Source organism: Populus alba, chromosome 14, assembly GCF_005239225.2.
Source record: "Populus alba chromosome 14, ASM523922v2, whole genome shotgun sequence".
In the NCBI taxonomy this organism is placed as follows: Eukaryota; Viridiplantae; Streptophyta; class Magnoliopsida; order Malpighiales; family Salicaceae; genus Populus; species Populus alba.
This window is the reverse complement of record NC_133297.1, coordinates 7,992,899-8,020,691: the sequence shown is the minus strand read 5'-3', so window position 1 is coordinate 8,020,691 and position 27,793 is coordinate 7,992,899. Positions and strand designations below refer to the sequence as shown.

Sequence of the window (27,793 nt, the reverse complement as noted above, 5' to 3'; positions counted from 1 at the left end):
ATTAGCACCCCTAACGCACCCTACCTAAGGCAAGCTGCTTCGTGATTTTGACGTGCTAAAGAAGTTTTAAAATTTTATCTTTTCATTGGATATTAGAAATACAACTTACGTATAAGTTAATAATTCTTGACCGTGATCCAATCAAAATATTAAATTCTTCTTTAATCTTTGCAATTTTATCATAAAAAAAATAAAACATTCATAAAACAAATACAAACACACACATACACTTTCATTATTTTCTTTTTTTTTTCTTTTCTTTTACATCCACAATACAAATAATAAAAATTCAATGCTAAATAAAAAAATTACATCAAACCATTTAAAATTACAAAACAGCCACTAACAGTGCACGGGAACAGTGGCGGCGGCGCCTGGGTTCACGCGCCGCCGCAAGCAACGCCTGGAGATGGACGGATCTGGTCGGCTATCTTCTTCTCTTGCCTTCCCTGCTAGCGGTGAGAGGTAACGTCATCTGCAAAGCCAAGAAACGCAACAAATAGTTGTTTTTATTTTGTTTTTCTTCTTCTCCAATCTGCTCTTTCTTTTCCTTCTTAGGTCTGCTCTTTCTTCTCCTTCTTCAGATCGGCTTCTCCCCCCTTCTCCTTCTTCGGATCTACTTCACGGCGGGTTAGTTCATTAGGGGTTCCGTCTTCTCCTCTGCTTTGAGTGGCAGGTCTGGTGGTTGGGCGGCGGCACCTGATCTATGCTGATGAAGCTCTGTGTTCACAGAGGAAGATGACTGGTGTGTGCCCAGTTGAAGGCCGATTGGCCGGTCGGTCGGCTGCCTCTGGAAGGCTGGTCGATGGAGATGAGGGAAACGGTTCGGCTGGGCTAGCCGGGTCAGTGGCTCTGGTTTTTGAGAGGCTTTGGCCGAGTGAGAGTTGGGTCTGGGGTTCAGCCGATTTTGGTTTTTTTGGCCAAGAGGAAGACTAAGGAAACGGGGAGAGGGCTGCCTTGGCTTCTCTGGTTTCGGCTTTGAAGATGAGCGAAAATGGGGAAATGGTGATGGCTGGTTTGGTCGGTTTTAGCTGCAACTGAGAGAGGGATGGGGGAGATCAGGCGCCACTCTTTTGGTTCTCTGGTTTTGGCCGAGGGGAGGGAGAGTGAGGGAAGGAGGTGAGGAGGACGGTTGTGTTTGGGGTAAAGATGGGTTTTAGGGTTAGGTTTTCCTTCTTGTTCTTTTTAAAATTGCCCCCTCTTGTGTGTGTTGAAGGCTACTATTTATAGGTAAAATGTTGCTAGGTTTTCAAACTTAGTCCCTCAACTTATTTCTTTTTGTAAATTTGATTTTTCTTAATTTTTTTGTATTTTTTTGAAAATGAGCAATATTAACGTCGACTCGATGAGGAAAATCAATGATTTTAAAAAAATAACGCGTGAAAAGTCGAACGCGTTTGAAAGACCCTTAAAAATTTAAAATATTTTTTTAGACGATGTTGAAAATGCTAAAACGACGCAATATTAAAAAAATATTTTTTTTTTCGATGTTTTTCTCTATTTTTGGATTTTTTTGAAAATTTATCAAAACATGGGTCAAAAATTGGGTAGCAACAATTTTGTTGATGATATATACTACCAATGGTCTTCAATGGTGGAAGGAAAATTTCATAATCTTTCATGGCAGCTTCTCTTAGCTTTTATTGTGTGGAGTCTGTTGCTTCATCGGAATGATGTAATTTTCAATGATGCTACTCCATATCTTCAAGGTTGTTTTTACTTGATCCTTCACAAGTTCTCTTTATGGTTAAAGTTTGATAGCATAACTCCTGCTTCCATCAGTTTGGATTTAGTGATAAGCTCTGATGGGATCTTTTTTTAAGATAAAAAAAGTTGACTTCTAGTTTTTATCCATTGTCTGGTCCCTGTTTTCTTTTTTTTATTGCAGATTTAATGCTTTTATGACTTCTTTATTTTCTCTCCTCTAATATTGTTGCCTTATTGTTGATATTAGGCTTATTCTCTTTTTAGCCACACCATTTAATAAAATCTTGACTATTATCTTAAAAAAATAAATATTTTTCATTAAATAGTCATTTCACCCGATTGGAAAGTTTACACGATTTATCACTAGTTAATATTTTGCTTATCAATTTTATTACTTTATTTCATCTAAAATTTAAGTTAACTCATTGAGGATGTTCATTTTAAATCACATTAATTTTTCCTTTTAATTTACCATTTTTCTATTGAGGATTACCCTAATAACTTTGGTTTACTGATTTTTAGACCATGGGTTTACATCTTCTTCTTAAATGGATCTAACAATTCATTAAGTCTAATAATCCTCAATGGAGATAGATTATGGCAATCCCCGAATAGACTCACTAGTTTTTGTGAATGGCAGCAGCATAAACTTATCATAAATGAATATTTCTACTTTGACTTTCTTATATGATAAGATGCTGTGGTATATTATTATTAATATTGGATCAGATATTAATTTCAAGTTACAATCATATGTTATAAGTATGTAAACGAGTCTTGCACTCTCATACATATATGTACTACATGTGGAAATTTTGGAATTGAGATTCATTAAGCATATACAAGTTAAATAGACTTTCAAATCTTAACAAGTACCCTAATGCTAAGCACAAACCCACTAGTTATTTTCTAAAATTAATTCATATGCAAAAACAAAAAAAAAAAAGATTTCAGTACCTATCAAAGAATCATCCAACACAAAAGTTATTATTTTATTGAAGGTTAAATGATAGACTTCTATCTTATACCATGATTTGGTTTTTGTCAATTTGGTAATCATAGTATGATATTCTAGCCAAGAACTAAAACACAATAATGGTATTACTATCGCTCCTAATCAGAACATGACCGGCACATGGTCTAAATATATAAAGACTACTTTGACCACACTAAGTCTCAAACTATAACATTTCTCAAACAAGAAATTCAAATAAATAAAAACACTCAATCGCATCAATCATATATACATATATAAAACATTAATGTCTCTGAACAAGAACTCAATTCACAACTGAAATCTATTGTAATTATAGAGCTTTACATCATTTATATACACAACTCACAATATGAAAAAACAATAGGAAGTTTTCAAGAAAGACCAAAAGGCAAACGAGCAACAAACTGACATATAACTCTTAATTAACTAATATAAATATATTCAAGAATAATAAAATCAAACACAAAAACACATAGTGATTTAATTAGTAAATTTCATACTATTTCATAACCCATCACACCATGTATATAACCCAAAATCACACCATACACATAACTTGTCACACCAAGTTCATATTTCATATAAATATAAGGATGCAAACACACATGCTTTATAAACATTCTTTAAAATATATTTACAACGATTACTCACAATTAATATATTAGTTTCAAAATAAATGCATGGAAAAAATTCATGATACTTCTAAGGTATATTTATATTAATTACTCATAATTATGCAACAAGTATGTAAATCGCAATGTTCAACCAATCTTTTACAAACAAGCAGTATGTGAGGCTTCCTAAGCATATAAACTCATTTCAACATATAATAAAATTAATTTCAAAATTAAAATGAAAGAAATAAAATTGATAATAAACCATCAATACATCTCAATTATTTATCAAAACCTATCCAAAAAATTGCCACTTAAAACCATGGACTAAGCTATAATTTTTTTTTTTTTTTAGAGGCAAAATCATAATTTTCCAAAACTAGGGAATAAACTATAATTCTACCATCTTTAAATTCAAAACAGATTTTGAATTTCAACTTGATTTTTTCTATGAAATTCCTTAACAATTCCCTATTTTCTTCCTAATATCAATATTCATCAAGAAATATATTTTTAAAAAATAACCTAGAAAAATAGGATTTAATTTAAATAAATAAAAAAACATTGAAAAAAACCCAATTCACCTTGGGTTACTTTGACTAACCAACGACCAAGGATTACCCCGTAGAAAGGAAAAGTATAAAAAAAAATTAGAAAGCTCAAAACCAAGTAGGCTAATATCAAAGGATGGAATTGAGAAAAAACTTTTTTAAGAAAATCTAAGTCAACCTGAGTTAACTGCATAGAAAGGAAAGGAAAAAAAATAAATAAAAAAACTCAAGGCGTAATAACCTAATGTCAAAAGATAAACATAAATTTTTTTTTATGAAAAGGCCAAAGTTAAATAAGGCTAATCTTCAAAACTAGTGACCCGAATCATGAAATTAGGATGATCCAATAGAAGGAAAAAAAACAAAAAATCACGAACAAAATTATTAATCATCAAAAATTAGAAAAAAATAAATAAATAGCAATTAAAAAAATGATGATCAAATCTGGTATAAAAACTAATGAAAGAAAATAATGAGTGATTAAAATTTTAAAAAAAAATGAAATAAATGTTGAGGGAAAATTAAAAAAATAAATAAGAAAAGGGTTAAAAAAGAGCAATTAAAAGAATGAGGAATAAAATTGAAAAAAAAATGAAATAAAATGTTGAGAAAAAAATGAAAAAAAAAACCCAAATCAATAAAAGGATAAAAAAAAATAACAATAAAAAGAATGAGTATTTGATTTAAAAATAAAATAAAACCAAATGGAAAATAATGAAATTAAAAATAAAATAAAAACAAAGAACCAAAAACAAAAAAAAAAGACCAATCAAATGAAGGAAGACCACAATTGAAAGAAAAAAATAAATGGGAAGACAACTAATCTGAATCTGTCTGACCTAACAAGGATTTTAAGGTGAGTAGAGAAAAGAGAGGGAAGAAAAAAGATTCAATCATCACCAAAACTGCATGAATATCACTACATGCAGGGCGGAGCAGGAAAGAAAAATTAAGGTGGGTCAAATTAAAAGAAATGGTTTAAAAAGGTTAAAATTTCCATTATTTTATATAAGGAAGAAGTTGGGAAAATTTTCCTTGCAGGGGCCCCAGCCTCCCCCACTGACTACATGTATTGTCTTATTAGCTACTTCGCCACTACACACTTCGAACAACATGGCAGTTGAGTGTTTTTGGTTGCCTTAAGATGTTGCACACTTGTCGTCTAAAGAGCGTGAACGACTTGCACTCACCAGTACATCCACCAAATTCTTTTTTTTATCAATATTTTTATTTGTTATAATATTGATTTGCTTCTAATTCAAATATAAATTAAAACAAAATAACAATTATGAAAAGATCAAAATATCCCGTGATATTTTCTTTAATTTTTTGACTTGAAAGATAATAAAGTAATTTTACTATTTTAAAAGGGTAATCTCAAAAAAGCTCTTCTTGGCCTCTCACTTTGTTTTTACTTTTAAAGAACATTTATGTTATTTAACTGGAAAAAAGGTTGATAGAACATCCAATGAATTTTACAATGACAAATAAATTCCCTAGAAAATATCAATTTACCCCGAAGATAGACTATTTGGTTTTTTTCATGAAAGACAGAGATATCATTCCAATGTAGCAATTGACATAGCAACGACTCCAGCCTTACACTAATGGGTTTAGTGTTTTATTTTAATGAGCGAACATCTTTCCACTTTTAATAAGAACAAGGCTTATCAGATTTTCAAGAATTTGATATTCTATAATAAAAAAAAAAAAAAAAAACGTTCTAGAGATTAAATGTTCTTAGATTAGAAGAATAATTAATTTGAGATGTTCTCATAATAAACGCTTCCGAAGCGTTTTTTGATGCGTTGAACATGTTCAATATAGTTTTTGTCAATGAGTCTATAAAAGGATGCGTGCTGCCCATTAAAAAAAACAAAAGATCCAACAGTGATATTACAAGAAAGTCATAGAGACAATCTTGGTTGAGAGGGGAGGGATCGTTGCACTTCATGTCTGTAACAGGAAAGATTACAGTGCCTGAAAACAATTGTAGCTTTACCATCTTCCCAATTTCTACAACATGCTCCGTCCTGACTCATGACTGCGGAGGGGAAAGGGCGAAAGACAAAGTTTCATTGGATCCTTCAGTAATTTTCAAGGTCTAGGGCTCTAGGTTACACTTGTACGTACTTTTGTGGAGCTATATACTTGCGCAAGGTCCTCAACTTCTCATCCAATGGCACAAAGTTTTCACAGAGTTTTGGTCAAGTTGTACACCAACCAATCACACCATGGAAAATTGTGGTCATAATTAAAAACTTCAGAGGAATTCATCAACATGGCCATAGACCCCCGGCTCCTACAAAATCAAAGACTAAAGCAAAAAATATCACGGATAAAAGCATGGGAGAAAGTGGTTTACTTTATGTTTGCAAAGGTCAAAAAGATTCAATTTCCAAAAAGGCGGTGCTTTACGAGACAGCATTCATACATGCAATCCCCTTTTCAACAAAGGGCTAGAGGGAAATTCTGAAACGGGAAAAGAGGGTAGAAAAGAAAAAAAGAAGTCTAAGCGCCCATATTCTGGAGGTAAAACCATAAAGATTGGTCTTTGGTCTGATTGATCTCAAGGTACAAATGCAGACATATATATATATATATATATATATATATATATTAGTGTGTGTGTAATAACATTAAAACATTAAAAAATGGAGTTTGCTTCCTAGATTCCAAACCAGCTCTAAAATATGAAACATTTTTTGCAGAACTAAAAACGCTAGGTTACTCAGTGACATGGAATAAAAAGGATATTCATGGCTCCTTCTTCTCCCTGACCTTTTGCCTTTCCTCTCACTCTATGCGAGTTTCTTTCATTGTTGTGTTTCCATGAATGGTAGTGCGGAAGAGAGAGAGAGAAGATTAATTATTTAGGCCCTTATACAACTGGCATGTATAAACGTATAAGCCTAGAGCATAGGTGACACTTTTGGCCATCTTTCAAATCATAATGTTTGTCTTTTCATCTTTTAGCAAGGATGTCATTACTAAACTCACATGAGAAAAGCAAGGCAAATGATGGTCAAGGAGGCAAGCACGATGGAATAACAATGCTCATAAAAATTCAACACCCATGTCATCCCTTGGCCTTAGCAATACAATAGCTACACAAGAAATAGAAAAAAGCTCACTGAAAACAAGAGGTTTTACCTGCATACTGCTCCTCTAGAAAGCAATCAAGCCTTACGCTGGAAAAGTATGACATCCAAATTCCACATTGCGGGGAGACTTTATGAACCTGCTATTTAACGGGTGGCATATATAATCAAATGGTGAAACAAGAATCATTATCCATTCCTTTCTAGCTAGTAGAGTTAAAATTAAGAAACTAGAGGATTTTGTGAGCTATCAGGAATGGGAACTTGTAACTTTAGACCAGTAGGCTTTAACTGAGGAGTTCACAACAATATCTCTTGTTCGAAAAGAATTCGGAATGTAATTGAGAGATAGCTTTGCCAAGACATGTTGTTTCCTGTAATGTGAGAGTGACACAAAACACGCGGGCACAAACCTCCTGGCAATAACATAATTGTTCTCAATTTAAAATATTATTGGCATATAAACAGCAGTTCAAGGGAAAGCATAATAATAATAATAATGTTTACCCCTACTCAACCCAAAGGAAAGAGGCGAAGAAACAGGTAGAATATAGCACACTTCATAAGCAGGCAGGCAGGCAGGCAGGCATGCAGAGGAAGTTACCCATGTTCAAACATCCAGCTTTGATTTTAGAAAACAGCAAAGCTCTTCTGAAAGAGCAAGCAAAGAAACCAAGGGCACGACTATAGAAAACTTTAAATATCTGAGCCAAAATGTTGTATCCAAAATTCATATCACGAGTATGCAAGTACGTCTAGATTTTTGGTACCACCAAGTTTTCTATCTCTTTCAATAGAGAATCGAGAGACACTTCAAACAATGACAGAAAGCGCATCACTTTCTTGCTTGTACATCTTCACACAGCACATGCCCTTTTCTCTGTAAAATATTGATTTGGAGATCAGAGCAAAACCTCAGAAACAACTGCAGCATGAGACACTATAAAACAAAACGAGTAAGAAGAGCGAAGAATAGAAGTATCATTTCCACCAAAAGTTCAAAGCCAGATCTGAAAACAGCACAAACAGACAGATCAGATACATGATGAAGCTATCATGGGAAAAATCTGCCTAGTAATGATGAGCCTTCGAAGGTTGTCGACTGACAGAAAAAACACCATCATCACATGATCAGAGAAAAAGAAAACCAGAAAAAGAGTAATGATTAAGCTTCTTAGTTCTCTCAGCATGGTCAAAACACATCATGATTACACCAATCTGCATATATACCAACAACCCTAAAGACTAAAATGAAAAAACCCATGATTAAAAAACTCCCAGTTTTTTTTACCCCGAGCAAGATTAAGATATACAAAACCAATTAAAGAAAAAAAAAGGATGATTAAGAATCAAACCTGTACACGCAACAGCCCATGATCAAGCCCTTGGGATGGAAGCAATGATTGGGGGGAATGAAGCCTGGTCCGACAACCCTAATACGTGATCAATCTTAAATAAGATACTAGATCTACAGGTAGAAAGTTCGATTAGATTGATCAAGAAAAAGTCCTCGAGCCAGACAACATTCCCCTCAAAAAAGAAGCTACCTTTGTTAGCAAATCTTGAGCAATTCTTCCAAGTGAAAGAGGGAGATATATGGAATTCGATTTCGTGTGTGTGCGTGCCGGTGATCCTCAAACTATTCTCTTTATCCCCCAAGAGTCTCGCCTATCTTGAAGGGGGTTGGTGAGAGAGAGAAAGACTGGCGATGATGAAGAGAATGATATGGTATGGGGGCTTTATTAAGAAGAGTAAAAGGAGTGGAAAGCCAACGTTAAAAAAGACAAAAGATAGGTGCAGACCCGCCCCTACCAGCTGGGGTTTCTCAGTTCCAGAAATGACCACGACCCCATGCACCTTTCTCTCTCTCCCTCCCTCCCTCCCTCTCATCATCTCTATAAAAACAAATCAAATACTATTATAATAAAAACCCATTCACTTTCATGTTCATACATATCATACCACCACTACTAAAATAGAGGGGTGGACTCCATGAAACATGTCTCTGTTCTTGAAACCCTTATCCACCGTTGGATTTGCCAGATGACTGTGAAGGTAACAACACCTCGTAAGAGATTGAACATGTACGTACCCAAGTGAAACCCACAATTAGATGATGGTTGGATGGTGTCATCAAACACGAACACTGTTGACTGTAGCTGTGCTGTCTACTGTACTATGTAACCTAGAAATTAAATACCCATTATGGACCGTAGAGTGGTGTGTACTATGCTAAGAAAACCCATTGTATGATTATAAAATAATTGATAAGAAGATAGTAAAGGAATCAAGGTAAAGGAGGCATAGAATTGGGTCAGAGGAGTGGTTGAGTTATTGAGCTGCCCGATAATGGAAAGGCCCATTTAATATATATATATATATATATATATATATATATATATATATATATATATATATATATCTACACTTTTTCGAATCAATTAATTGCGATTGGAATGAGAAAATTAAACGGTACAGTAGAATATAGTAACCCCTAAGCAGAAGAATTAAAAAAAATAAAAATTGGGCATGAAAGAATGGACCCTCGTCTGCCGTGTCACTTTTTAGGCAGAGGCGAGAAATCCGAGGCGATGACCGACAGATAGAGTCAGGGGTCCACGCTTTCCTTTTCACTTTGCCTTTTTACCTTCCTTCTTGTTGCTTCAATTTCTTTTTTTTCTTCTTAGATTTACATTGAAGCTAAAACCATGGAGTGTTCTTTCATGTTGAATGTAGTTTTGTTCTCTCCTTCTCTGTTGTTTCATAACTAAATCCAACTTTCTCTTTCAACTTCACAAATATAAGTTATCTCCCTTGTTAACAAGATATTCAGCTGTGTGAGGACTTTTTTTTAAATTTTTCATTGAATTATAGAAAACAAAATGCAAAATACATTTGACAAAATGAAGTACTTGCGAAGTTTTGAGTTTTGTGCAAAGTGGTAAGCTTCGCTAACTCGGATGAGAGAGAACCATGTAAAACTTAATTACTTTGTCGTTTTTATTCGGTGAGAAACTGTTTTTTGAGCACTTATTCGATGTGTGACATACTGTGAGCTTGTTTGACGCTCAAAACTCACTTGTTTTCTATGATATACGATAGAATTAAGGATCAAAGACATTGTTAACATGATTTGCGTTAATCTCTCTGTTTTTTTTTATATATAAATATATTTTGTAAGAATATGGCTTGGGGGATTCATCATACAGCATCCTAGCTTATGATTGAATATTTAATTTATTTACCACAACAGCTTTTCATGCTCTTGGATCCAAGTTGACCTTGCTACTTACTCTTGAAAAAACCAAACAAAGTGATAGAAATGTAATATTACTCGATTAAAATTATTGTTGTTGACGGAAGGAAACAAATGGTGACCTTGAGATAAAGATATATTTGGCTTATTAAAAACTGTCATCTACTTTCTCGGTGTCCCGATAGAGACGTGGCACAACCATCATCTTCCTATACACATCGCCTTAAAAATTCATGGGTCCATTCTCTCCTCTCTCTCTTTGATATGCCTCTCGCCTGGTTTGAAATTATTAGTGGAATGGATCGCGAGGTTCTAATTAATTGCATGGTGCTCGTAGTTGCAGTAATAAATTGCCAGTATATGTTAAATCACCATGTGTACTATGCATGGTGCTCGTAGTTGCTGTAATAAATTGCCAGTATATGTTAAAGCGGCAACTTTGAAAGATGCCTTACCTAAAATGTCCGTCACTTATCAAATTTTTCAATGACAATAAAACTGGATCCAACACTGTTAATAGTCAATTTCAAATTTTCCGCGTGTTTCACAACACAAACAGATCAATTAGCATTCTATCAGACAAGACTTTCAATCTGTAAATCAAACAGTGGGATTCTTGACATTTGACACTTACAGAATTAAGTCATTGAAAATAGTATAATTAAGCCATGGCGTGGAAGAATCAGAGTCGCATTCTTTCTTTTTAAAATACAATTATCTCGGAATGCTAGCTGTTTTCTTTTTAAAGTTTTGGTGATTTACTCCTCACAGCTGCCTTGAGTCGTGGTAAGGCAGGGGTGCGGGCACTTGTTTCCATCAGTTTTTTGAAACAATGGTCTGTGACCATTTGATTATAGACATTATTAATCGCAATTAATTAACCTTAACGATTATGGAATTATTGGTAAGCACCTGTACAGCCACATTCAGGGAATTTTTTTTTTTTTCATGTGAGGTTGGGTCGGAAGGTGCCCGTAAGAAGTGCTGCCATGCTATCACCTCTATAACACAACCAAAGGCTCCACCACCATCTGGTCCATGCCTCTCTATCTTTCCAAATACTGTACATCAGAGTGACAAACGGAGAGGACGATACTGGCTACATATTTCAACGCTTTCACAGTCTTGAAAATTGTGTGTGTGTGTGTGTGTGTGTCTCTCTCTCTCTCTCTCTCTCTCTCTCTCTCTATATATATATATATATATATATATATATATATATATATAGAGAGAGAGAGAGAGAGAGAGAGAGAGAGAGAGAAGTGTGCTCGATAGAAACAACACGTAAATGTCAAATCCTGCATCTCCAACCCAGGTTGTCCGACTCCACCCTTTCGATCATATAATAATTATTAATTTATCAATCAAAATACTAGCTACCAATAAAACCTAACAATATTAATTTCCTAAACTCTTAATTTGCTCTCCACCCCATCTGAGCCATCTCCCAACTTCTCAAGCTGAAAATGCATTTTCACGTGCCATGTCTCTTTAAAAATGCATGGTCGTCGTCGTGGTGTGTCGAATGGAGGAGTGGTTGAAAGTGGCGGGGGGAAAGAAAAGGGTTGATGAAAATTTATTATACTTTAGAGGGCAGCTTTTTGATACTCAAGTCAATTTGGTGTCTGGATCGAGAAAGAGCGGGAGATACTGATACAGTCATACTCTCTGTAAAGTGACAAACAGACAAACAAACAAAAAGCTTACGAGGGTAACTGTTCATTTGGAATTTTTTTTTCCTGGACACATTCTCCTATATATATATATATATATATATATAGTGATTCCTAAAGATTTTTATTAATATTGTATGATCACGTACTGAAGAGGATTTTTTTTAGCACCTAAAAACCTGTTAACAATAGGCTGTAGCATTGTAATTAGCGAAAATAACAAGTACAGTGAGACCTCTTTGTTTGTTTGTTTCTTGTTGCTATTCATTTCTTCCCTTGTATTAAGAGAATCCAGGTCATCCTTCTAACTCCTTAGACCGCCCGCTGCTGTTTTGCTTTTATGATAGCTCTTTAGGCTAACTTTGAGCCTGGACTTTAGTTATTTTTAGACGTATGAGATGAATATTTTTAGTTTTGAGCATTTAATTAATTATTCCCATAAGAACTTCAGCTATATTTTACTATCAGTAGTGTTCTTACTTTCACCGCAACAGTAACATTTTAGGGCCGATCAAAGTATCTTTTCAACCTCCAACGACACCTTGTAGGCTTCGACAATGAAATGTTCGTTTTGGAAGATATCCAGCATTATATTGTGTATTTAGATTTTCCTACTTGTCTAGAATTCCTTATTAGATGGAATTTCTTTCCCTGTGCCTAACAATATTTATATAAACTAGAGCATGAGAAGTTTGATTTTACGGCATGAAAGACTTGTACGATAAATTTATAGTGCTGCCTGTTGAGACATCCTTGAAAAGTTTGCAGCATAGAAATATCCCTTTTGTAGCAGCATTGTGGCTTGTTTGGCAGTCTTACTGGAGCTCCTGAGTTAAGGTTTTCCGGTGAGAGAATCATGTAGCGAGTTTTGCAAGCTTTGATGATATTATTTCAGGGGTAATTGAGTTTTGGATAGTGATTGCAGCCAGCTCAGAACTCGGAAAGGGCTTAACTATAAGAAGTTGGGTAGTTTGTGTTCCTAATTCTGAAACTAAGGGATGTAATTGAAAGAAGTGTATTATATTGAAAGAGTTGAATTACAAAGGAAAGGGACCTAATTGAAATAAAAGAAATAATTTATGAGCAGGTTCGAGATATTTTTCCACAGCTAACCAAGTTCTGAATTATTTCATTTTAAATAATGTTAGAAATTCAAATTTAAAACATAATCGAAATTGAATTTTGAAAAGATCTTGGATTGATTTGACTGAAGACCACTTCCAGCTTCCAAAATGTTGTCATTGGGGATTACTGCCGTCAACGTAGCCTTCACTTCCCCCATGTTCTATCGACACCGTTCAATTTCCTTGAACCCCTCATATTCTGCAGCTTCCAGAAATAGTTGTTCATTTGCAGAGAGAGAGAGAGAGAGAGAGAGAGAGATAACCAGCTTTCATCTTCTTTACCTTTCATAGCCAAATCCTTCCGTAATTTATTACAGTGGTTGCATGAGTAATTGTAACCTCTATTTTTATAATTGTAGTTTGTGGATGGAGAAAATTGTTGATCCAACTATGTTAAATTTTATATGTGCTTCCTTGTATATTTATTTCGCGAGTTTTGTGCACACAAACTTGCAAGAAAATGCTTTGACTTATATATAGAAATATATTTTTAGTAATGACTAAGTTACTTCACACGTTATGCAAAGGTAGAAGACAAGCATCCACCTCTTCTTTATTTTATTTTTAAAAAAATAACAAGCTACTTTTCGTCTATTGGGTTATTACTCATATTACAACTATTATTGTGGTGTCTAGAAAAATAAAAATAGGATTTATTAGGTTGAAAATTCTACTATGATATCTATTTTTACCTAAAAACACATCTAAAACATGATAAACATTCTCCAAACCACCTAATTTTTTTTTAAAGTGATATTTGTTATGTTTCTGCAAATCTAATATTTTGTCTTTCCTTCAATTTATACGAATCTGGTATTTCATCCTCTTTTTAGTTTCTGTAACTTGATCTTTGCATTATGTTTCTACAATTTTTTATTTTTGGAGTAATCGTATTACTTCAAGAAGATATTTGTTTAATTTCTGCAATATCCTACAATTTAGCATTTTGCTTTTTATTGTTTTTGCATTTTGGTTCTCTGTGATTGTTGATTATAACTATTAAAACAGATAATTTGCTTTGATTTTGTGAGTGTAAGATTGGATGGGAAGAACTATTTGTATTGGAGTTATGTAATGTGAAATTTTCTTTAAGAAAAAAAGGATGTCGGGACATGTCAGTGGAACCTATGTGGTTACTAAAAATACTTTGGAAGGGGATGTTGCTTTGATAAATGTATAAGAAGCAAACAATACAAAGATTATCAGTTGGATTAACAATTCTGTTAAGCATTCTATATGTACAAAGTTGGCAAAGAATGAGACAACATATATTTGTGAGAAAATAGGGGGCTGCTGGTATTTTTTAGGCAAAAAAAAAAAGAAAAATATTAGTTTAACTTATTTACATTCTTGACGGAATTATTATATCAGCAATTCTTTCGGTAAATAATGACGTGTTAGCTTTTTAAAGGAATTGCCAATATAATTTTTATTTATTTTTTTAGTCTATAATAAATTAACAACAAAAAATATTATGTCACCAATGAAAATTCTCCATCACTATTTCTATAAAAAAAAAAAAGTAGCAACGGAATATTATCCTTGTGTTTTTATTGTTATTTGCTAATTAATTTTGAAATAGTAAAATTCACAAGGAGTGTATTCTTACAGGAGGCCAGGACAGAATGCAGAATACAAACCATATCCAAGATGCCCTGAAAAAAATACAGGTGTTAACTTCGTTTTCTCATTTTCCTAATCTCGGAACCTGAAGACCAGCTCTTGTCGTCAATGGCCTTTCACCTGTACATACTTCGTTAAGTCTTACATTCTGGTTGGGAAATGGCACCAGAGAACATCGGGCCCAATTTTGTATCTCTTTCATATTTGTAAGGCCTCGAAGCCATGCTAAAGTAAATTAAGGATTTAACTGGATCCGAGGCCCGATTTGGACGCTCTTCGAGGAACTGTTGGTTGGAAGGTCGAGGTCTCTGGACATGATTAAGGACTCGGCAGTGTGCAACCTTCAGTAAAACATCTCCACCTCGACCGAGCTCTGACGGCCTAAACTATTGCCCAAACATTAAACAAAGACGTTGTGCAGCCCATTCATTACCACCTCTCCCGAGCAGGCAGCATCCAATCCATCACCTTATATCACAATTTACATCACATCATATACCAATCCTGGCACCTATAAATATCCAGGTACTCGTCACTGGAGCTGGGACGCATTAATTGATACGAGGACATTTTATGGTTTTGATATTTATTTTCAGATGTAATGTTCTATCCCTTCCAAAATTCTAGTTCACGTAAGGATACAGGTTGCATTTCAAATTAAACAAGTCCTGAAAAACGACAAAAACTCACGACCACGACTTCAAGTTGATCCTTTCTTTCTACCTTGGCCTCCGGGTTCCACGTACCACAAGCCATTATATCCAACATGCTCAACCCCATCACCTTCATCTTGCGCCACGTTTCCCTTCTCTAATCCCAAAAAAACTCCAGCACAAGGAGTTTCAACCCCAGAACCGTGATCAAAGATGGAAATATCGCAATCTATAAATTGCCCTGTTCTAACGTAACCTATGTTCTGCCAAAATTGTTTCTGTAACGTGATATACACAGAGACTATTCAACGTCCCCCCATCTCTAGCTTATTTGCGACTCTGCCATTTTGGACTGGTCATTGTTCCATTCTTAGCCATACGGAAACAATGCTATTCATAACCTCCGCCTAATACAAATGATAATTGTGGTCATTGTCACCTGCAAAGTGTCTCCATCACTTATGTTTCCTTTTCCTTTTTGCTTCCATTTGCAAACTTTATGGTCATCAAACGTTTTTTTAATGCTCTCTGCTTGAATTTTGATAAGAATAACATAGTAAGGTCTAGGTCAGAACAGTATTACAGATGGAAGAAGTGAGCCTGCAATGTGGATTTCTCCAGTTGTTTATCATTGCAAGAAAGATGGTCGACAGCGAAGTGTTTTTAGGGTAAGGGATTTCTTCATTGTAGCGTGGAATTCATCTTAGATATGTATGAATATTGTTGGAGTATTGCTTTGTAAAAAGAAAATTCTTAACCCATATATATGCAGTGGATAGAAATATAAAATTACCCATTAATTGATCTAAATTGTCACTATATCTACTCGCTATATATTCGTTAAACAGTTTTCTTTAAACATAGCATTAACTCTGTTGTTGTGGGAAGTAAAGGGAGAGGGAATCATAATTAAAATGCAGGAACGCGAATTAGGATATGAGCATAAAAATAAAAACAAACCTTAAACCATATATGGAGACAATATATAATTTTTGGAGATGCAAAATGTAAATTTTCTAATAAACAAATCTTAATTTTAAATATCATGAAAATTAAAATTTCGTGATTAAATACTGAACTTTTTTAAAGTCTGTGGGTACCTATGGCATCCTCAATCCTAAAAATTCTTGGAGTTGTAAAATGCAAATATTCTAAGAAATAAACCTTAATTTTCTAAGTCTATAGGTATCTACCATCCTCAATCCTATTTGTAGTTCCATCATTGATTGGAACAGCTCGAACTTGATTATGGGAGACTTGAACATGAGCTCATTTATCTTATGGTACATGAACTAAGTGAGGATTATAAGAAAATCCATCCTTATTACAAAACTGAATTAAAAAAAGAATTACTTTGTATCATCAGTAATATTTACTGGAAAAAGAAGGACTCCTCTCCCTCTCTCTCGATATTAGATTTCTGAAGAGACGTCCAAGGATTGTTTCAAGTACAAAACAGGGCAGCAACACTACGTGTCAGTCAAACAGGGATGATTAAGAAAAAAGCAGAATGGGACAAATATCTTTCTGTAATTAAAAGATTGTCCCCATCGACGTCTCCGAAGAGGCTACGATACTAAAGCAACAATAAGCACGTGTCCTCTGAAGTGAAAACAATCTTTCTACGTTGAACCATAAAATTTTGGACACGTACAACGTGCTGGCCTGAAGCCCCACCTGGCTAAAACTCCAAAAAGACAATGACGACAAAAAAAAATGGATGCTACGCTTTGACCCAGTGCAGCTGGCATAATAATATTGGGTGACGTGTTGCAGATACTTTTGGTCCTAGGCAACTAATCTTATTTTATTGGATGAAGTTGGAGGATATTATTCCTTTTGATTTTTCTTAAAAAAGTTGTCTTTGACAGATATATATATATATATATATATTATATTCTGGGAAGAGAACCAAAGTGAGGCACGTTGAGTTTGAGAATGGGACTCGCTCACTCACCCACCAAACTCTTCTAATACGGCTCAAGTCGACTTGCCTACTGATTACAAATTACTCGGAGCTGTGAATTACTAAGACACTGTAAAATGTATACAAATTACTCGGAGCTGTGAATTACTCGATTGCTAGTTTAAACATTCCTGGGAATCAATTGCTAATTTGTGTAATCCAAGATGCGATAAATTAAATGTTTGCAAGAGCTTATGTGCTCCTGAAACATCACCCTCCCTCTCTAACACACAAGTCCAGAGGATTCCATTTATTTTCTATTGGTGGTGAGATTGAGCGTATCCATACCTCCACGCTTCGCAAACGACACTTGCCATGCCAGCGTGGGAAGACAACAACTGATCAACTATATGATGGAAGAATGCAAAAGACACGTGCCACGGGCCTCTACAAAATTGGCCCACGAATCTCGTTCACCTGTAGCGTATCATCAAGATGATGATCTTGATCAATCTCCCAGCAAATCTGGAGAACAAACCTATATTCTCAATTCTGATGACATGACGGAGGGTTTGTTTTTAAATACGAAACTTGCTTGTAAAGACCAGTGATAGCTAAGTGGCGCAACGTGACTCACGTTGCCGACACCGTCAAGTTAAAGAGAAAGAAAATATAATGTCCTTGGACGGTTCAATATTTTATTTCTATCCTTGTATAAATCACTTAAAATGTGCCTCAATATGTATACATCTACCTTTCAAGGACAAATGCACGTTGTTCTCTGCAATTAACTTTGAGGTTCAATCTAAATGCAAGAATCTGCAACTGGGTCAATTTAATCTCTACAAATTAAGATCGTCGTCGATGTAATTTCAGCAACCTGGATTAACACAAAGACTCTGCATGATTCCGTTCAATTAGATTCCAAAGGAACTTGTATGCCTTAACTAGTGAGGTTTCAGTTGAATTTCTCCAAAGGGAGAACCCACACTGTTTATGAGAAAAAAGCTTTCATTAATTAGTCAGAGTAATGGAACCTTATAAAGACTTCATCATGACATGCATCTAAAAGGTGTAAACTTTTCTAATCAAAAGTTAGAAATTGAAATCAAAATATTTTACTGTGACTTATGGGGACAGGTTTGTGTTACTATATAGAAGAAACGATAGATTAAGTCGTGGATGAAAAGGAACAAGGCGGCTTGAATAGGCCACCTAAGCTAGAGCCCCATCAATGAAATAACTCCAAGAAAGAAATTGGTCATCAAATGAATGTATAAGAAGTTAGAAAATATGTATAGTGTTCCCAAGAAATTACAAGAAAAGCACAGTACGTAGGTTTTCAGCCCCCACAAACTGCAGATATAAAGCAGCAATTAGGCCAATTCCAGTTAGACCCGGAACCAAGACTTGCTCATTCGAAATCTTTGCCAATAAGTAGATGCACACACTCAAGACATTCACCTATTGCTCACAAATACTCACATTCCAAAAACGTTCTCCTCTACCAACATATTCTATAGTTGAATTAATTAAAGATATAGAAGTTCCCGAAGGCAGGTGAAGATCCCAACAAGATGTTTGATGGAGGAGAATATTCTCCTTCAGCAACAGAGCCTTTTAGCTGCTTGAACAGTGTCACAAACTCCAGAAAGAAGAAGAACAAGATTAAAAGGAGGTTTAGCGATGAGCAGATTAAATCATTGGAAACTATGTTCGAATCGGAAACAAGGCTTGAGCCTCGAAAGAAGATGCAGTTGGCAAGAGAGCTTGGATTGCAACCACGACAGGTTGCGATATGGTTTCAGAATAAGAGAGCTAGATGGAAGTCTAAGCAACTCGAAAGAGACTACAGCATGCTACGAGCTAATTACAATAGCTTGGCTTCCCGGTTTGAGGCTCTGAAGAAAGAGAAGCAAGCGTTGACGATTCAGGTACTTGATATACACCATATTCATCTTAAGTTTTTTGTTCTCTACTGGTAGTAGAGGGGAAGAAAAGAAACATTTGCGTGCATAGTACTAACGAAGGGTTTTCCAAAATCTGACAGTTGCAGAAGCTAAATGATCTGATGAAGGAGCCGGGAGAGGAAGGAGGGTGTTGTGGGCAAGGAGCTGCTGTGAACAGCAGTGAGGGCGAATCGGAGAATGGAGACACAACTAAGGGTGAATCAGAAACGAAACATAGATTCTCAAAACAACCAGAGCATGGATTAGGAGTCCTTTCTGATGAAGTTAGCAGCATAAAGGCAGATTACTTTGAATTAGAAGAAGAACCGAACCTAATGAGTATGGTGGAACCGGCTGATGGATCATTGACATCACAAGAAGATTGGGGGAGTTTAGACTCCGATGGCCTCTTCGATCAATCAAGCAGTGGATATCAGTGGTGGGATTTCTGGGCTTGATTGAAGAGTAAACTGGATGAAGCATGAAACACATGTATAATTAGTCTTTGTACTGATGAACACCACACCTGGTGAGGCAATATTTAGAGAGACCGTCGGAGAGGAACACTTCAGAGAAATGCATCAATTGACGTGACGACTTTGGATTTTGTTGTGAATATAGAGATTCAAATTGTCCTCTTGATGCAACCAGAAAAGCTGCCACGCTGATCTTGCCTCTCCGAATATACCCCAAAACTAGTGTCCCTACTGGTTTGAGCCAGGAAAATGATTTGAGTCCAGAAGAAATGGAAAAAATATAGGCAGCCGTGTAAGTAGCAAGCTAGTGTGCATAGAAGAGTTGCTTGTAGGTGGGGAGAGACGGGAGAAATGCTGCATTACTACTACAATACAGAGACATTCTCTCCACTCTTTAAAGGAGTTGCTGTTGTGCTATCTTATATTCAATTCGGTATTTCCTTCTTTTTTTTCCCACATCAATGATGTTTGCAGAGAAACTTCGATGTGCATGTATGATCAGATGGATCTAAAATTGAAGTTCACAGCACAAGGAAATATATATTGCGAATTATCACGCTGACTGAACGAAAGTAATGAAAACTATAGGCTTGAAATCAGAGGAACTTGGTGATTCAGGAGACATACCAAAAAAGGCCATTGAGAAACTATACATTTCAGGACAATTTAAGTCGTACAATAATTCTTCTGCTTTGGAGAGTGCTCTTCGGATAAACTAAAGAGCATTGGATGTGTAAGAATTAATTTTGTACTTTAAATTCAAAGTGATTTAAACTTTTTTAGGTGCCTATATGTTAAACATTAATAATAAAGTTATTTAAGAATCTCTGTAGAGGCCACTCAATTAGCCAACATTACGTAAACAAAATAAAAAGCAGCGCTATTGGAAATATTACAAGTCCTTTTCCTCCGTTAATTTTATTGGGGATAATATATTATTACCAAAATAGAATAAGCTATTTCACGTCTTTTGTTAATCAGGCAATACTTGGATTTGAACTGGGGAAAAAGAATTTGCAGTCCCCTGCCTTACCGCTCGGGCTATGTCGCCAAGGCAATAAAAATAAAAAATAGATGAAAATACCCCTCCTTTTTTTTTTCTTACTAAACTTCCTTTTTTTTTTTTTTTACTTGTATCTTGAATCCTATTTTTCTTAATTTGAATCCCTTTCCTATAAGAAATCCTTCCTTTTTTTGAATTGGATCTATTTCTTTGATTAATTTTGTCATTATATGAATTCTCTCTCTTTTCTATTTAAAAAAAAAATGTGAATTTTTAGTCATAAAAACAGAAGCCAAAATTGGCAAATCAAAGATTAGTGTAGCGGACAAAGTGTCATATTCTCTTCATTAAGTCTAATAACGTGTTGTATAGGGTTTTTAATTTAGGATTGATAATTTTTTAATGAGTTCATGTTCTTTCAATTTATCTTATTTGCATCCATTATTAACTCTAAACTTTTAATTTCATGCAATTTAACCCTTGTCAAACTCAATTGTCAGCCCCTAAGTTAATCGTTTTTTTCAATTTGATCATTGGTTCTGAATTTGTGAGTTTTGAACTTCAATTAACCAAAAAACTTTCAATTTTTTCAATTTAGCCTTTAATTTGATCAATTTCAATCTCTATATTCACATTTTTTTTTAGTTTGGTCCTTAGTTTTGGATTTCTTCAATCAAGTCCCTAATTGCCCATTAAACTCTAATATTTATGCAATTAAGCTCCTTATTTGACCAAATTAACTCTTAAAAATTACAATTCAATCCCAAACTTTTATTTCCTCCAATTAAAACCTAAATTGATTTCAAAAATCAATTTTTCTTACAATTAAGCCCTCGATGAATTCAATTAAACCTTGAAAAATTCTATTTGAGTCCTTAAACATCTAATTTTGAATTTTTCTTCTTAAATTGAATTTTCTTCACCAATAGGGTCTTTATTAGTCGAAAATACACTATTAAATATTTCAAGCTTGTGTATTTTGATCTCCTGCAACTAGTATTCGATAATTTTCTAGGCGTTCTGGTATATTTTTCTTAATGATATATTCTTAAAACATTTTTTCAAATTTTTTTTTGTATTTTGTAGTTTCATTTTTTTTTTATGATTTTTTTTTTTTGTTTACGTGACTCTAAAAATAGGTAACAGCACATAGATTTCATTGAAGATTGAAGAACCCTCTGTAATCTTATAGCGGAATAATTACTGATCTCATACCTCATAGTATATCTAGCATCTAGCCATATCAAACAGCTTTTTTATATTCATAATTATTATATGGGAATTCATATTCTCATGATTCAAGTGACATGCTAGATAGTAGCATACTCATTGTTATCAATATGATATTTATCTTCATTCTTAACTTAATTGTCAGCATCCTCATCAAGGACAAGAGAAATTGGATATTCAAAAACATATAACATTCTTTCTTGTTTAAGAGTAATTCTAATAATTCAGTACCAGTCCAAGAAGTTTGACAGCCAACATTTCGAACAATAACGCCTAACCTCTCAGAAAAATAGGAAAAGGTAGGAGTTTACCTCGTTGATAAAATTGATTTCTCCTAGGAACTTGCCATTTCTGTTAGACCTGTGCATTTTCTGTGTGTAATCGTTGTGTATCATGTATATGTAGTATTTCTCCAGTTTGGTATTGTGAAAAGACAAGTCGTTCTTTTGGAAACTCAAATTCAAACTACAAGTCTTTTGATCAACGATCATAAAGCAAGACTTACGTTAGTCGGTCAATCTCTTTACTCTCTCTAGACCAGACATGAAATACTGCTTAAATCTGCCTACCAACATCAATATACAGTATTGAAAAATCAAAGCAGGCTAAAAATAAAAGAAAGTTTATGTAAATTTCCTGAGCCAGGCGTAAAACTCGGCAATGATGTACACATTTTAGTGCATATACGATAAATAATACCTGAAATTGTTACTTGTTATCATTGCTGTAAATTCTATTTTATAATGAAAAAGAGTAAGAAATACAATATATTCAAGTAAGAGAACATTAAAAATATCATATCCAACTAAGTAATTTTGAGATTCAAGACAATCCCTCATGTTTTATAAACATAACTACTGGTAGTCAAAAACTCATAATCCATAAAATAAGATTTTGCATCATCAGATCCTCTTGATCTTTGAAAATGTTCCATTCTCAGAAAAGTACGTGCTTTGCGTTCCACTGCCAAGTTGGTGTGCATGAGATTGCGGATTTGAGAGCTCAATCCCCTGTCAAAACAGGATGACCATTGTAGTAAGCGCTAAGCAGAAGGATACAGGGACAAAAAATTGAAAACACATCAAACGAACGAGCAACTTATCCACTATTTTATGAGCTCGGATTTGTTATGTAAACCCTCTTTTCAGATTGATTGACTTCTAGTAAAGCATAACTTGAAAATTTCTAGTGGTGAAAAGTTCAAAAGGCATAGGAAAAAATTTTCCTGCCAAATCTTAATTGAATAAGAGCATGAGCACAACCCTCAACTTTCGATGTGAAATAAAACATATTTTAGTGTGATGATATGGTACATGAGGATGTGAAATTCAAACAGTTTTTCTGACTACTGTAGATTCTTGAATTCTCTGATATAGGTAGATTCAACCTTAACCCCCATTCCCTATGACCACGAGAACCTAATGCCCAGAAAAAAAAAAAATACAAATGACTTCTTATACTTGGCATGATGACAAGTGGATACCATACAATATCAAATCTAAGAAGCAATGTTCTGAAAACACAGCATCATCACCTAACTGCTCTTTGAAACAGCAATAGATTTCAAAGGCACATCAAGCCAAAAGTGTTTCACAGGATCAACATGAAAGAACGGATTTCTAATTCTAAAATGATTCAAAACTTGATTTTTTTTTTTTTAAGATAAAGTCAAAGCCATATATTGCTTGATTATTTTAAACAGTTCAAACTCATATATAAACTATAAATTCTTAAAAGGATAAAATTCCCCATGTCAACTCATAAAATCTTATATTAGACAAGATATTCCAAGAACTTAAAACCCAGAAACTATTATACAAGGTCTGAAGGTCAGCTATTGTGTTCATGGTAAGTTTGAGGATAAAATTTGCATTTTGTTCGAGCTAAATACTTTGCCTCCATTAGTAAATCTTTGTCATCGGTACCAGCACACCAACTTGGAAGTTGCTATTCAAATTAGCATTAACAGAAGCAATTCATAAACAAAGAGACAACAAATTACTACAAACCTGAACAGGTGTAAATGCCAGACTTGAGGTGAGGCCAGAAGTAGCACCGCTGCTGCTTCCATAACGCTTCTCCTTGAATCTAAAAACAACAAGACCATGAATGGTTGAGACAGAATGCAAACAAGTTAACTGATTTTTTTTCCAAGCCACAGTTTAAAGATTAGAGAATAACTTTGAACCTCATAAAATTGCAGCTTTGCTGTAAAAAAGAATAAAAAATTACAATAACTGAACAGGGCTTACTTCTTAGCAACTTTTGCTGCGAGTTTGCTCTGACCAATTGATACACGCAGCTTGCCATTCCCAGCCTGACCAAGCATACCATAACCTTCCCCCAGTCCATCACCTTAATGTCAAGATTTGCAAGCCATAAGAAAGAAATTAAAATATATACTAGATCTATGACAATGGACATAAAAAGGAAAGCTCTCTAATATTCACAACTATTTCAGAATCTCAACAGGTTAAAGAGATGAATATACCCAAAGAACTCTCTTCAGGTACCCCAAATTGCATCCTATTGGCAAGCTTCCTCATGTCTGTTATCGCATATCTGGAAATTCATGCATTACGAGATTACCCAGAATTCAAAGGAAATTTCGCCTAACAAATATATAGCAATAAAAACCTGCACTACCTTTCCTTCATCTTCCTTAGGCGCCGCCCACCTCTCTTTTTTTTAGGCTCGGAATCAGGAACTGGAAGTGGTTTAGGTTGCTTTGCAGGAGGAGGCTCTTGCCACTTCTCTATTTTCTTGCGAATTTCTTCCCTAAGGGTCCTTCCAGTGTTTCCTGATGGATCTCCTCTGGTAGAATCTACTCGTGCAGCAAGTGTTGATTTTGCGGCCAAGAGTCGACCAGCCCGCATTCTAAGAGAAGGTGGCGTGGACTGAAACACCTCTGTTTGCTCTATAAAACCTACACGAAATTGAGATGTTGCGGTAGAAAACCCTGCAAGGTTCTTCTTCTTGGCACCAAGAAGCTGAACATTGCAGGCAGGCATCTTGGCCAAGGCTGTGAGACCACCAGCAGTTCCCATAAGTTTTGCAGCAACAGCACTACCAACAATAGCAGAAAGATTTGGGGCAATGTAACCCATTCTAGTTTCTACAAAATCAAGGACCTTTTTCTTTGCAGAATCAAGAGCAAGAGCTCGATCACATGCTTCAATAGTCTTTTGAAGGACTTCTTCAGGAAGTGGTTTGCCACTTGTTGTGGATGCAGTCACAGAAATCACCATTCTGATAGCTGCGGGTAAAAGCCCTTCCATATCAACAAGGGTCAAATCCATCTCATTTCCAATCTTTTTCACAACACGAGCATAATCAATTGGGTGATGCACAAGTGATTCAAGCTCCGGAAATTTCAGCCGGTACTTGTCACGAATAAAATTGTGAATGATAACAATTTCATTCTCGATGTCAACTGACAATACATTGCAGTTCACTATTAGCTGATACTCAGGATCATCTTCCAATACTATTCCATGATCTTGGACACATGAGCCCTTCTCAAGTGCATCTTCCACTTTCTGCCATTTAAACAACAAAATAGCTGCAACATCAGGTTTACTAAACACAGAATCAAATTAAGTCAAATCACAAATGTAGCCTGAAGAGAATAAGTGATTAATCAAAAAAACTTGAAAAAAAAAGAGCACCAACATGGATTTTATTTCTTATACAGAAGCCTCCAATAACTAATAAAAGGAAAAAGTAGAAACACTTAAGCCAATAAAACCATGCATGAAATAAACAAACCAGAAGTTCATACCATTTAGCCAAACCAACAAGGATGCAGGGAGGCAGCAGTAAAAGTAAAATAAATGGATAGAATAATAACCTGCATTATATCATTATATCGTTGTGTTTTCTGCAGTTTTGACACAGTATCCAAATCATCATAATTAAGAGCTTCAATGTCTGCCAAGTCTCCGTCCACATCTTCTTCCATGTTTCCGGCCTCAACATCATCTTCCTCCTACAAAAAGTATCCAAAAAAATTAACAAACAACTAAACTACAAGTTTAATTCTCTAACAAAAAAAAAAGAATATAAAATACACAAAAAAAGAGATACAAGTGGTACTTACAACAATATTAGCATCATTGTCGGATAACTCATCAAGGTCTGCAAGGAAAGAATCAGCTAGTGTTGCCTAAAATATATATAATCCCAAAAAAGGCAGTTAGTGGACAAATACTACATCAATCCTTTTCTTTTCTTTTCTTTTTCATTCAGTAATTAATAAATCATCTAATAAAATTACATTAAGTAAAAAGAATAGCATTTTTTTTTTCAAAAAAAGAACTGCCAGTACCATTTTTGTGATGTGATCGCCCCGGCCTTGGTCCAATCTTCTGTGCTCGAACAAGATTTTTTTTCTTTTCTTTTTGGAGGTGGGGAGTTGGGGGGGGGATTTAGGTCACCTGGAAAAAAATAACGAACAAATGCTTGCAATTACCAAAAAAAGAAGAAAGAAATTAATTGCAGAAGAGATAGATAGGGAAACATAAAAGATGCGGCTCTGAAACAAGTGAGAGCCAGGAGGCGGTGACAGAGGCCATTAAAATATAAACATGAAAATAACTGGGAATGCAGTGAATTTTGAAATTGCAAATAACAAAGCAGAGCAAACCTAATCTCTCATTCTCTTTGATTTAATTCCAGTAGCATAATTGTTGAGAGAGAGATAGAAGAGCCCTAATTTTGCAGTAAATAAAAAGAAAAGCGAAAGGAATTCAAATTACCTTACCCGGGTGGTTGGATGATCAGATAAAAACAGGTGTTTAGGGTTTATTTCTTCATTTTTAGGATAAGACGATAATAAATCTTGAGAGGGAGGAGAACCGACCAACGGTCAAGCATGGGTGGCATGCGTCGTGTTGGCCCATCTAACGAGAGCCCAAGAAGTGATCTACAGTGCAGGCCAAGTTGGGTAATATTTGGATCACCAGCATAATAATAAACAGACAAACAGCTGGTTTGATAACGGGTTTGAAATCTTATTTCTTTAAAATTTTAAAAAATATTTTTTTGTTAAAATATTTTTTTTATGTAGTTTTAATATGCTGATTTTAAAAATAATTTTTTAAAAATAAAAAAATATATATTATTTTGATATATTTCTAAATAAAAAATACTTTAAACCACAACTGCTACTATAATTTCAAACAAATCAAAGTCTTATTTTATTATATCATGGACTTATATAATTTTGATGAAGAATTGATTTGACAGTTTGATAATAATTATTTTTTATTTAGAAGAATTTTAAAATAATATTATTTTTATTTTAAAAAAAATATTTTTAGAATCAACCTATTAAAATAATTTTAAAATATAAAAATATTAATTTTAAACAAGTTTGAGGTAAACTATAACAAAGAAGACCGTTTTCCTCTAAAGTAAAAGACTATATATAGCCCAGTACCAGGAAAATGAAGGTAACTGATTGAATTTGAAACCTTAATTTTAGAACTAATTAGCCAAATCAATGGCATCCGATTCTATTTTCAAACAGCTGTAACTTAAACACATCAGTGAAATAAGATGATGGATACTCATTACTCACCGGCGGCTAATCAATTTGTCCTGTTTAGACTTCTGGGCCACGGCCTTTAAGGATGGCTCGATCATCAGCCCACCACGCAGCCTTAGAACAAGATGCAGGGTTGACTCTACACAACCCCATCACATTTTTAAGTTCTAAGTTACTATTTTAATAGTTCAAACAAAAACAAGTTGTGCAAAAAGCTTCCTTTTTTTTTTTTTTACATTACAGTCAATAAGCTTAATGGCTAATAATAATTAATTAACCAAAAAGCTCTAACCTTTCTGGATGTTGTAATCAGCGACAGTGCGACCATTTTCAAGCTGTTTACCTCCAAATATCAGCATTTGCTAGTCTGGTGCAATCCCTT

At 34.6% G+C, this 27,793-nt stretch overlaps 2 protein-coding genes and 1 long non-coding RNA gene across 5 annotated transcripts; 1 reads left to right on the top strand and 2 right to left on the bottom strand.

Annotated features, from left to right (window-relative positions):
* Nucleotides 1–5,590: 5,590 nt before the first annotated feature.
* LOC118041205 (uncharacterized) lies at nucleotides 5,591–9,295 on the bottom strand. 2 transcript variants are annotated; one of them, XR_012167966.1, is made up of 2 exons: nucleotides 7,478–9,295; nucleotides 5,591–7,386 (listed from the first exon to the last, which is right to left on the bottom strand). It is a non-coding gene; the product is annotated as an uncharacterized lncRNA (long non-coding RNA). The 2 variants fall into 2 exon arrangements; XR_012167967.1 differs by having other exon boundaries at nucleotides 7,575–9,295.
* A 9,208-nt stretch (nucleotides 9,296–18,503) lies between these two features.
* LOC118041206 (homeobox-leucine zipper protein ATHB-12) lies at nucleotides 18,504–20,084 on the top strand. Its single transcript, XM_035048437.2, has 2 exons — nucleotides 18,504–19,139; nucleotides 19,256–20,084. Exons 1-2 carry the CDS (start codon nucleotides 18,783–18,785, stop codon nucleotides 19,610–19,612), a joined length of 714 nt encoding a protein of 237 aa, XP_034904328.1. The 5' UTR covers nucleotides 18,504–18,782; the 3' UTR covers nucleotides 19,613–20,084.
* A 2,500-nt stretch (nucleotides 20,085–22,584) lies between these two features.
* LOC118041207 (U4/U6 small nuclear ribonucleoprotein Prp31 homolog) lies at nucleotides 22,585–26,768 on the bottom strand. 2 transcript variants are annotated; one of them, XM_035048438.2, is made up of 9 exons: nucleotides 26,621–26,766; nucleotides 26,191–26,299; nucleotides 25,963–26,028; nucleotides 25,714–25,851; nucleotides 24,510–25,402; nucleotides 24,355–24,425; nucleotides 24,116–24,218; nucleotides 23,873–23,951; nucleotides 22,585–22,873 (listed from the first exon to the last, which is right to left on the bottom strand). In XM_035048438.2, exons 2-9 carry the CDS (start codon nucleotides 26,191–26,193, stop codon nucleotides 22,766–22,768), a joined length of 1,461 nt encoding a protein of 486 aa, XP_034904329.1. In that variant the 5' UTR covers nucleotides 26,194–26,299; nucleotides 26,621–26,766; the 3' UTR covers nucleotides 22,585–22,765. The 2 variants fall into 2 exon arrangements, with proteins under 2 accessions (XP_034904329.1, XP_073260783.1); XM_073404682.1 differs by having other exon boundaries at nucleotides 22,845–23,800; nucleotides 26,621–26,768.
* Nucleotides 26,769–27,793: the final 1,025 nt, after the last annotated feature.